Below are 12,259 nucleotides of genomic sequence, written 5' to 3'. Positions count from 1 at the left end.
AAAAAGTCTCGCCTTATTTAAAGCACTAAAAATGTATATTTATTTATACTGTAAAAGGGCCTGAGGCCTATCACACTGAATAAAGTCCCCATTTAGGGCAGAGAAGAAGAAGTATGTGGGTTTTGATAAGAAGTTCCGCATAGTCCCAAGCCGAACAGCCCCCCCCCCCATTGAAATTCCTAAATACGGGCCTGATTAATAACATTTTTGTGATTAAATATAAAGATATTGTATATCTTAAACTTGAAAATAATCTTGGAAATTTATACAAAACATTTGTCTCTAGCTTCGTAGACAAGCAATAAAGGAATTGCCCAACCTGTGCAGAGATGCACCTGATCACCTTCCACGTATTGCTGATGTCCTCACACAACTTCTCCAGTCAGAAGATCAGGCGGAGTTTAATTGCGTACAAAATGCATTCATCGCAGTCTTCAAATTAGATGCTAAGGGTAAGAGGAGGAAATATTTTAATCAGATGCCATATTTATCTTTAATTAATTGTATTAATTTATTTGAGGAGGTGTTTGCATTGGGAAATCTCATTACAGTAGGTAATAATAATAATAAAATAATAATAATAATTTTTAAGTAAGGTAATGATATATTATTTCATTTTTTAAATTATTTTCAGGTGCCATAGGTGGTCTATTTGCCCAAATTTCAGCAGGAGAGGATATTGTACGTGATAGAGCAATCAAGTTCCTAAGTACAAAGGTCAAGTCTCTAGGACCAGACATAATAACTAAAGATGTGGAAGAGCATCTGATTGAGAAATCCAAAGAGGTAATTATTGATTTTAGTTCATTGTTTTCTTGCCATACTAATAATTTAAGTAAATATAAAAAGTATTATAGATATAGAAGAGGGTGTAGAAAAATAGTAGTAAACACTCCACTAACAATGTAAAAATTAATATCACTTACAATAGTGTTAATAGAATTAAAAGCAGTTTGATTGAAATTATCAAATTGACTAACAACAATAACATTCATATAATTGGAATTGTGAAAACCTTTTTAAAAGATGAACAAATAGCTTACATTCCTAAATATAAATGGAATGGATTGGTAAGAATAGAAAATGGGAAGACAAACCAGATGGAGGAGGTATTGGCTTCCTCATTAGAGAAGGTTAGCTGACGATAATTTTCTTGATTCACAATCTGATGAAAAAGAAAGAATGTGGATAAAAGTGAAGTCTTATAATTCGGAAAAATGCAGCATGTCCTATGTATATATGTGTCGCATATTTTCCAAATGAAGGTAGAAATAATTATGTCACTGATGAATTATATAACCAACTACTTGTTGATACCTTAAAAATTAAAGAAAATAATAACTGTAATGGAATAGATCCTTATATAATGATTATGGGGGACTTTAATGCAAGAATTGGTAACCACATTTCAAACAGTGACTCTATATTAAATAATAATGGCACAAAACTCCAAGACGATTCTGAACTTAGAATTGTGAACAGTACAAAAAAATGCTGTGGGAAGTTTACTTGGTTAGACACCCCTTAAAATCAACTGCAGATTGCATTGTGGCATCCAACACGGCATTAAATTCAATCATCACTATGAAAATTGATGAAGATCGAGAATTCAATTTAAATACTGACCACATTGTAATTTTTGTTTATATTGTTAACATCCATATAAACCTAGTCGTCGTCGGCATCCAAAAAGTGAGGTCACAGAGATCAATTCGACTTTGTAAACACAAACTAGTAGTAAATTGTAGGTAAAGGTTTATATGTCAAACCTAAGTATGAATGACCAGATGTGCATTATATAACCACTTAACTATAGATCTTACACGATGTTACTGGTGATGAGTTTGTAGCCTTCATGAAGTTGTTATCAAGTTTAGCGACTATGCAAACACTCTTGGGCCGTCAACAGCTAGTGGACATTGCTATCGAGCAGGCCGACCTCAAGGCTGAATTTGTTGTAAGTACTGTAACCATTTCTTTTTCTTTTTCATTTTTCAAACTCAAATGGACTGGAATGACATATAAATTGTCAAAATCACCACTACCAGCATCAACTCACTCCTTTCATTCAATGTCAGCACGGCCGTTCCAAGGCAAAACAACATAACTGTTCAAAAATATAATAGCAGTTATGTTGTTTTGCCTTGAGACTGCCAAGCGGTAGACAGAGGCGGATCTAGAATACTGTAGGTTGTGGCATCCCTACCTTATTTGCTTGCCAATATGACATTCCATGTATAATTATACTTATTTATAATAATTTTTTAATTTGTTTTAGCCATCTGATGCAGATTGTGTTGATAAACTTACCCAATGTATCAAACAGGCTCTTCCATTCTTCTCAGTAAGTAAAACACTTTCACTCAACCTACTTGTTTATATTGATTGATAGTTGTTATGTAGATACAAATTAAGGAATGAATCTTTGAATACTTGGGTAAAGCGGTTTGGCGTAGCGATTTCCATTCAGGTTATGAACCTTGTTGTCGAGAGTTTGAACCATGGCTGACCAATCTCGGCCGGCCATTCTTAGTTAACCCAGCTTATACTGTTGACAGGTTGTGAAGTGGCTCACACTATAACCCTAGATGCAATTATTTAATGGCTTATAAATTAAATAAACATAAATATATTGTAGACGCATCTCATCATTATTGATGGTAACATCAGGCCTCATTTACCAAGGTATACAAAAATAAGTCATTTTATTATTATGCGACTGTTTTTTTTAAATTATAGACAATGTTATTGCAATTAGTATTTTAAACATTTAGAGCAATTTCTTACGCACATAACAGCAAGTAGGGCCTACACTCGACAGTTACAGAAGAGCACAATACAATGTCTACGGAGTAAAATTGTTATTAATAAGGAAAACAATATCTGATTTCTCACAGGATTTGAACACAGGACTCTGCAATTTAAAAATCAGTTATCTTAACCACCAAGCTACCATTCCAGCCCAGTAGTTAATTATAATTACAGACATTTTTTTTCTAATTATTTTTCTGTTCTAGAAAAATGTGCATTCAACCAAGTTTTTGGAGCACATATCTAATAAAGTGATTCCGTTTCTTGGGGAGATTGTTGGACCAGAGGGTACAGACGTTAAGTTGGAGGTTTTGAAGTTATTTGCTGAAATATCTACTTACTGTGGAGATTATGAAGACAGGGGATGTTTAGAGAAGGTGTACAATGGATTATTGGTACGATCAATAATTTTAATCTGTCAATTTTGTATTGAACCTCAAATTTTTCAGCTAACTATGGAAAGAACTTTTGTAACAATAAGCAAATACAATTTTTAGTAAAATTAAATTTTCATTCTTATTCCTATAGGAGTATATGCCCCTTCCCCCACCTGAAGTTGAGGAAGGGGAAAATGGCAAAATGACTGAAGAACCCAAACTACAGTTTTCAATAGTAGAATGTTTAATGTATACATTCCATCAAATGGGAAAAAAATGTCCAGACTTCTTTACAGCTGAGGAGAACGTTGACAGATTAAAAGACTTCCGTCTACGGTTAGTTACTTAAATTTTGAAGACAAAGATAAAATGTTGCATAAGACAGCACATTTTTCTGACTTCCAGACTGTTGGTGCATCCTTGCATGTAAATAATGCAAGGGTTTTGTTGTGGTGTGGGAGGTTTCATTGTGGTGGTACAGGGCGGTTTCATTGTGGTAAGGGAGTTTTTATTGTGGAATGGGCTGTTTCACTGTTGTATGGGAGATTTCATTGTTGTATTGGACAGTTTTATTGTGGTGTGTGAGGTTTTATTGTTTTATGAGATGGTTCATTTTGGTATGGGAGGTTTCATTGTAGTATGGTTGATTGGGGGTGGGGAGTGCTCATGTGGATTATGAAGAAGATAATAAAAATAATAAGACCTAGCTGTTCATGCCAACAAGGCCTCTGAGCACTTCACATTATTACCCCCGGTCATTGGATCAAACAAATATGGAACACATTAATATTTATTATCACATGATATTCAAATCCATATGTAGAATCATTTCATCAGTAAAAAAATGATAGATTTTTATGAGAAAAATGTTTTTGAACTCAAAGCCCTCAGCTAGATTTATCATTAGGATTGTAATGCGCTGTAGACCATTTTCGCGAAATTTGAAATAAAAATTTCCGATAACCTGGCAGCTACCACTGGGGGACTTTCAGAAGCCTAGCATTTTGCTCTAAGTAGTTACTATCATGGATTAAATCAACAATAAAACTAAATTAATAACGAGCATAAATATTCGGAAAAAGCATGAAATATTCATATTAAAAACAAGTCAAGCTTTTTCAATGTTTACATATACAGCAATTACAGTAATTAGCAAGATTGTATCTGTGGTCTACTGCTGCTATAGCAAAGATCTAGCCGCGCTCTCCGCTGCGCGGTGCTCTATTTGTAACTAGCCAGCTGCTCATACTAGGCCATTGGAAGTCATCCCCCAGTGAGTTGCGAGACGTTGGCGCTGTTTCAAAATAAATCCAATAAAATAACAGTAAAGGTCGGAGAATAACCTAGAACTTCATTGTGCTAAACTGTGTATGGGTGTGGTCCATGACTACCTAGCCGCCGTAAAGAGGTGCTTATAGTAGTACATGTTTACATCATTCCACAACGACGGACTGAATTGAACTATAACATCAGGGTAACCCCCTACTTTTCCAAAAGAAGCAATGAGTTCTTTAATATGCACACAAGCGAGATGTGCACACTGGACATCCATTTTAAGTCCTTATCTGAGAAGACTTAGTTCTACCAACCAAACGCTGGGTGAGGAGCGGCTCAAACTAGCGCTGATGTTGAGGCTGTAATTAGCGGTGCTTCTGCTTTACCGCTCTGCCACTCAGCTTGCCATATTTATTATATTAGTGGTAATTTTGTAGATTGCAGTATTTTGCTCGTGGCAATCAGGTGTACATGAAGCAGCTGAGAACAGATCTGCGAGATAAGACTGGAGAGGACCTGAAGACTGATGAAAACAAGATCAAAGTTGTTGCCCTCAAAATAACTACCAACATTAACACCCTCATCAAGGTAAAACTAAAACCGTATTTTAATTTATTTTTGTTAACATTGGAAAATATTATATCTCATCCACTATTTGGTAACATTAGCTAACCACTGAGTTTTTTTTAAATTTTTTATATATAATTTTCTTCAGGACTTGTTCCGTAACCCTCCGAGTTATGGAAGCATCATCACATTGTCATGGAAACCACTGCAGAAATCTGTATCCGAGCAGACACAACAACAGGGGTAAGAAATACTTGAAAATTAAAAAAAATAAAATAAAAATATTTAAAAAAAAATTTAATAAAAACAAATTATTATTATTTTTTTAATCCAGTGTCAAGAGGGGAAACATTACCCCAATCACATTTTCAGACTCGGGATCTGCGAAAAAGGCAGCAGAAAGTGGAAGCAATAAGCAACGAGGAGCACGACAGGTGTACCACCCACCCAGTGGTCGCTACAGTACAAAGGCGGGTAATGCACCGGTAGGAGGTGATGCAAATTACGGCAATAACTTCACTCAAGGTGGTGAGTAATCTCTGATGTTCATTTATTGCTATTAGGGAGCTTTTAATTTGTGAGACGATGCAACTCTGGAACGGAATCACTCATCCTTGACTGTCCTACGGGGTGTCCTACGTTTTCTGCTTACATAGATTTGGCCAAATTGTGTTCTAGAGTCCATGCGATGAGGAGAAATTAAAGTGCACAGATGACTTTTAGTGAAGTCATTACATTCTACGTCCAATCAAAAGCTCCCTAATTATGTATTCAGTAATGTATTTGTTAAATAACCACCCATTTTGAATACACCCCTCCTTTAACTAAACACCCTTCTAAAAGTCATTTGGAATTACCACTTCCTTCGAATATACATGCCAAAGTTTGTTTTCTTCAATTAACACCCCCTTACCCCCCCCCCCCCCCCCCCCCTCAAATGTACATGAACAAAACTGATGGAAGAATTGCCATTCTTTACACCATTCTGAAAAACAAATGGCCAGGGTGTTTATTTCAATACGGCACACATTAAATTGTGGGCTTATGAATGATATTGTAATTCCCACAGGACAACGAAGAGGTGGTTTCAGAGCTCGAGGCTGGGGAAGAGGTCGTGGACGAGGAAAGCGCTTTTGATCTTTATCAGAACTATTTGTGATATTATTTAGTGTTTTTATTGGGAAGGTATTTTAAAAAGTGTCATGTGCATCACAAAACAAATACGTTTATGTTGATGCAGTGTTAGTATAAGTTGGCCAAATAAAGTAGTATACATTACTTGCTGTATGTTGTGGAAGTTAGCAAGCACAAAAATTAAAATCCGCTTTATATTGTTTGCACTATTGTCCATGAAAGAGAATCATTGGAGCATAACGAACATGATAATGTATCATAGGCTCCAATTAACTTATTTTGTATGAATAGCTCCCTCAATGTATCCAATACAGCAGTTATGAATCCCTATAAATGTATTTTTCTTAATGTTACTACCAGTATTAGGCAGTAGACATTCAAAAATGTGTCTATAAAATTGAATTGTCCCACATCTGGTGAATATCTTGTAAATAAGAAAGCAAAATGAATTCTTGTAATTATTAGTCTTTGACAATGTAAAGTGATGACCTGTTATAATAATCAGTTATTAGACACAAACCAAATGTTTAGTTGGCAATGGTTGAAGGCCTAACTACTATTGCTGCTTTTGCCCGGTTTGTCTTGTGTGTAATTATTTTGTAGAAGCTGCCTTTGAATTTATACCTGTGTTTCATTAAAAAAATATATTTCTAACAATTTTTCTTTCATTAGAAATTATTTAAAAATAATTTCCTTTGGTTGTGTGTATCTTAACAGTTGTTGCTTTAGACTTTTACATTTTTTTTATTGTGATGTTATACTGTATAGATCATATATACTGTACATGAAGAATCACATTGATTTGGTAGTTTCATTTAATATGTCAGTCAACTCTACCAAACATTGAAAGTAGACTATATTCCTTTACACTGTATTTCACTGTCTAATGATTATAATCTGAGCATATGCTTATACTTATAGTATATACTTATGTTATCTGATAGTGTAAATAAGTATTGGCTCAAGGATCAGATGTTATCAGGAAAATGATATGTATTTAATAAGGAGAAGTTGTAAGGATGGGTAACTCCCCCTTCACAAGAACCTCAGTGTAAGGTGACTGCTTGTTGAATTGGAAAGCTGCTATGTCAAATTGTGTGATACGATCTGGAGACTGCTTGTCAAATTGGATAAGGTTTTGAGAAGAGCTAAGATGTTTGGTGAATATTTCCATATCACTAATGCCATCCTAACTGGTGATTGTGAGTACATTATCAAAGGCTGTTTAAAGGTGTGATTTACATATTTGACAATTGGTCATGAACAAAGTAACTGATTGATATTTGGCACAAAGAAATATGAACATGATTGCAATTTTTATATCTCTATTCCTAAAACTTGTGACTTCTTATACTTGAGCAACTTCCCAGTCTCAAATCATGATTGAACCTCCGGTTTTTTTCCTCCTCCTCAAACAATGCTATTACACCATCTTAAATATAGGCCTAATATGTGATAATAATAATCTTTATTGAAACTTTATTTTTTGCATTATTTAGAAAACAAGACCAATAGAAAAACATAATTAACACAATAAATTGTACAATTATGTAGACCTAAAACTTAAAATGCATTTAAAACTAGAACTTAATTAAAACACATTGTATCAAAGCAGTTAAAAAAATGGAATGCTGTAGAATATATGTCAGATAAAAATGTATAAAATGATTCAAAATATGTTTAAAATAGAATCTAAAAATAATTTTCCATTTCCTGTTCAATACCAACATGACAGTTGTTCATCATAATGCATAAAGATTTAAACTTTAAAAGGGACAGTTCTACATCATATAGGATATTAGCATTATTAACTATCTGGATGTGTTTAGTATATACAATTTTACTGTATTAAAAAACATTAACATAAAATAACGTTCTTTATTACTGTATTGTCATAGTTTTAAGGGAAGGTATATATTTATTTGTTCATGAACAAGTTTTACATATTTGCAACACTAAGAACATATTCATCAAATAAGAACATAACTCATCAACAAAAACAGTCTTTACTCTTCAAAAAAATTTTAAAAATCAGAGTCAACCAATGTTCAGCAAAAATATTAATATTTCTTTGTGCCACTGTGTTGATAAATCATCAAATGCTTCATTTATTCCGGAGTAAAATATCTTGAATTTCCCAATTAATATTTTTGTTTGTAAAATACTAGACTATGTGTTTGCAGATAAAAGAGATATACAGTGTAATAAGTTAACAGAATGCCTCAGATGTAATGCAAGATGAACCTTTTGGTTACATGGTGAGTGTTTTGGTTTGTTTTCATAATAAATGTATATTTCTCATTTGATTTATATTCATTATCTGGTTAGTAGTGCTCTATCCACACTATCAAAAAAAAAAATAAATAAATAAATAAAATTTGATAGTTTCTAGAGGGCTTAAGTATACACAACATACATGTCCATAGTAAACACACTCCGTGCACTTGCACAATGTCCAGTGAAGAAGCCAGTGCACATACATAGGCCTATCTCCAGCAAACTTGGTGCACATAATATGCCCAGTTAAGTGTAGTACTGCTACACTGTATATTTATTTATTCTGCACCTAGCAGTGTGTGTATGTAAGTAACAGCAGTCTTTGAGAGTATCGTACTCTTTGAATGCATAAAAGAGGATTTAGTCAGTTTAGATAATGTGTACTGTATGTGCATGGGGAATAAGGTGAGTACCAATACCAATGGACCTTCCTCAAAGCCACGGCCCTTAGATATTGTCCCACAAAACAACTAAAAATACTTTTGTTTTCATTGTGTTATTTATTCATTTTAGCACACTATGTATCGTATTTAAATCCCTGTTACTGAAAGTGTTTCATTAAACACGGTAAGATAATACTCTGGTGCGGGAGCGGCGCTTATTTGAGCATTTACAGTACACTTGTAATGTACACAAATATCAAGTACTGTGTTTTCAAAAGGAATAATGTGTAGGTGAGTACTTTTATATATGTACAATAAATAGTGAACTCTGTTATTAGGCCTATAGCTATTCAAATTTTGTATTTGTGGGACTACTAAAAAGTAACAAGGACCTTTGGATAAAAAAAATAACACGATGTATGCCAGCTGTAAGTGAGTATTATGTTCTTATGGATATTACTTTGCTGTTTAGTTGAAATCAAAATTCTGCTTGAATGAAGTATTATATTTTGGATATTTAAATCTGCATGGTCATTTAGAATAGTAGTGATCAGACATTTTTAAGGTAAGTTAATTATTTTGTTGCATAGAAAATGTATGACTGCAAGCAGTGATTCAACTTGTCTGTTATTCAAACCAAGAGGACCTTTGTATTATTTCTTCATTTTTAGAATCAATTTTTTTTTTACTTTTTACCGTACTTATTCGAATGAACGCCCTGGGGCATTTATTGCTGAGAAAGGTGTTCGAGGAGGCGTCAATTCGAGAGAGGTGTTTATGTGTGTGTGGGTGTGTTTGTGTAAAATGGATACTTGCTCGTATTATCGCCCCTTAATTTCACTGTAAATGTGGAACAACACATTATTACCAAATTATTGTCAAAATATGTTATCATAGAGTTATTGATCCCAACCAGGTTAGAAAAATGTAATTCTACTTGAGTTTGAGAATGATGTTGCTTCTATTAGATTTGTTTATGGTCATTAAGGGAGGGAATTAATTGAAGGAATAAATACTGTAAATGCCTCGGGGCATTTATTCGAGGGAGGAGTTAATTCAAAATGAGGCTTTAGAGGGTGCGTTTATTCAAACGGGGCGTTTTTTCGAATAAATACGGAGTTCTTACTGCAAGGTTAAAGGTATGTTATATAATCTAAAAGCATGCAACATTAAACATTCTTTTATTTTCGGTATAAATGTTGATTTTTGATGATTACGTTACTTTTTGATGCGATAAGATTTCTTTAGCATTGTGTAAGAGAATTAACGAATATTGATATTAATTGATAAATATTTATATTAATTAATGAATATTGATGTTAATTAATATTTGTGACTGAATTCTTTGTACATCCGTTGTTTTGAAAATAAAGTTGAATACAAATTTGGTTGATCTCTGTCATTTATTAGTGTGTAATATACTTTATACAGAATACTGAATAGCACCAGTTTGATAAACCAAGTACGATTTTTATTTGTACGGGAAATCTACTCGTGCTGAAAAACGACAACAATCATCGCAACATTAAAATGAGGCAAAACTCACCTGAATTATGTTTTAAAATCCATTTTACAGGATTGTTTTCTGTGAATAATTCATTAGTCTGAATTGGCAATGATGACTTAAAGCCGAGCTTATTAAATATTAATGAGAGTATATCAAAACGTATTCAATTTATCATAAAGGGTAACATTAGATGTTAGCTTTTAAATTTCACCAATGCCCTTCTTCCGTGCTTTTCTCATCAACTCAGTGTGAACACTTGCAGTAAATATCGTCATTCGTTAAACGCATTGACTAATTGTCTCTGGTATTGTACTTATGATTTCTGAAAGCCTTCTAATGATTAAATATGCATGAAGTCTTAATACTGCTGTGTTAAAATACACTGAGTGACTAAGTTGGTTACATTAGCATCTATACTATCATCTTATATGAGGAAGCAGCCTAAGCCAACGTTGAAAATGTTCATCTTCAAATTCAATATCTTCTTGGTGTTAACAACTACTTGTACAGGTTTATCAGGTAAATAACCATTGTTTATAATATTAATTTTTGCTTTCAATGTACAGTATTCGTTAAGTGATCTGTTTAGTTCAGTGACGTAAGGAAAAGACATGGGCCCTGGTTAAGGCTTCTCTGGGCCCTACTACCAGGGCTTGGTCAAGGTAGAGAGCTCAGCGGGGTCAGGGGAAAGCCCCCCCCCCCGCTCCGATGTTTTAACGTTTTATGGACGTATATTGATGTTTATTACACATTCTGTTAATAATATTTATTTGGAAAAACGCTTTTTTTAACAGCGGCACACATCACATCAATGGTGCATCCAGAATAAAACCATAATCAAAATCATTAAAACCAACAAAATCAAAACAACACAAAAAAAATGGAATGATTATGCAGAATAGGGAACACTCTCCCTGCTGTTCAGACTTACAAGTAAAACGCAATTTGTAAAATTTTGTTAAAATGCCTTACTGGTCGATTGAAATAAAAAATGCTGATGAATATCGTCAGCTCATACCTTTTACGCCACAGGTTCTGTTGTGTTTCAAAATGTATCACAATTTAGTTGATCAAACCTTTTCCAGCTACATCTCTTAAACACAACCGGACTCATCTAATCATCACTGCTGTTATATATATATATAAGCCGACATTCACATGTAAAGTGACTTTATGTTGGCAATTCATTTATATTTATTTATATTTTAAAGTTTTCAATTAATTCAACATCTCAGTCTTTACGTTTCAACTTAGTTTGTTTTGCGTAGTATTAATGCTTACCATATTTTCTAAAAAAATTATTAATATCTATAGGGGAATTGTTTATATGTGCTTATGCCCGCTCAGCAACTTCGTTTTGTTTGGTTCATTTACTTGATTTAATTGTGTATGAAATTCATGTTGCAAGTAAAATAAATTTGATATGATTTGATTAATTGTTGAACCATGTCTGCTTTTTTACATTGTTACTATTAAATATGCATAAATTTATTGTAATTTTTTTGTCCGACAATGAAGGCTATCTGTCTGCCGATTTTTTTTTACGTCTACCACTGATTTATATATATATATCGGTATCTTTATTTTTAAAAAAAACTCAACTCCTTCATAAAAAAATACATTAGTAGCAAAAAGCTAAATTGGCGTATTTTGTACAAAAGAAAAACAAGAACGAGAAAAAGCAAAAACATCACATTAAAACAATACAAAAGCAAACCCAAACGTCGGGAAGAACTGCCCCCCCCCCCCACGTCGAGGAGAAAAAGCAGAATTCGTCGAGGAGAAAAAAAATTATATGTATTTTCTACATATTAGTAAACTCCAAAATCGATTAAATAAGCCTTTGAAACCCCTAAATTGTCAAAATTTTCGGGGGCTTGGCCCCCTGGACCACCTTTCTTTTAATCGAAGCCCGACCACGCCCACTT

The 12,259-nt window shown here is 33.6% G+C and overlaps 2 protein-coding genes across 2 annotated transcripts in view; both read left to right on the top strand.

Moving 5' to 3' along the window:
• LOC117108246 (apoptosis inhibitor 5-like) overlaps positions 1-10,208 on the top strand; it is a 13,313-nt gene extending 3,105 nt beyond the window's left edge. Inside the window, exons 3-12 of the mRNA XM_033250214.1 lie at positions 287-452; positions 635-786; positions 1,817-1,957; positions 2,279-2,344; positions 3,018-3,206; positions 3,340-3,524; positions 4,901-5,051; positions 5,179-5,273; positions 5,365-5,558; positions 6,100-10,208. Of these exons, the coding sequence (XP_033106105.1) occupies positions 287-452; positions 635-786; positions 1,817-1,957; positions 2,279-2,344; positions 3,018-3,206; positions 3,340-3,524; positions 4,901-5,051; positions 5,179-5,273; positions 5,365-5,558; positions 6,100-6,167 (1,407 nt within the window). The 3' untranslated portion in view covers positions 6,168-10,208. The remainder of the gene's footprint in view (positions 1-286; positions 453-634; positions 787-1,816; positions 1,958-2,278; positions 2,345-3,017; positions 3,207-3,339; positions 3,525-4,900; positions 5,052-5,178; positions 5,274-5,364; positions 5,559-6,099) is intronic.
• Positions 10,209-10,757: 549 nt separating this feature from the next.
• Positions 10,758-12,259, top strand: part of LOC117108276 (G-protein coupled receptor GRL101-like) — a 15,483-nt gene continuing 13,981 nt past the window's right edge. The window contains exon 1 of the mRNA XM_033250250.1: positions 10,758-10,850. Within this exon, the coding sequence (XP_033106141.1) occupies positions 10,760-10,850 (91 nt within the window). The 5' untranslated portion in view covers positions 10,758-10,759. The remainder of the gene's footprint in view (positions 10,851-12,259) is intronic.

This window comes from Anneissia japonica, unplaced genomic scaffold, assembly GCF_011630105.1.
Source record: "Anneissia japonica isolate Jap-2015-1 unplaced genomic scaffold, ASM1163010v1 scaffold456_len727751_cov192, whole genome shotgun sequence".
Classification (NCBI taxonomy): Eukaryota; Metazoa; Echinodermata; class Crinoidea; order Comatulida; family Comatulidae; genus Anneissia; species Anneissia japonica.
The sequence above is the reverse complement of the archived record's forward strand: the minus strand, read 5'-3'. Positions and strand labels throughout refer to the sequence as shown.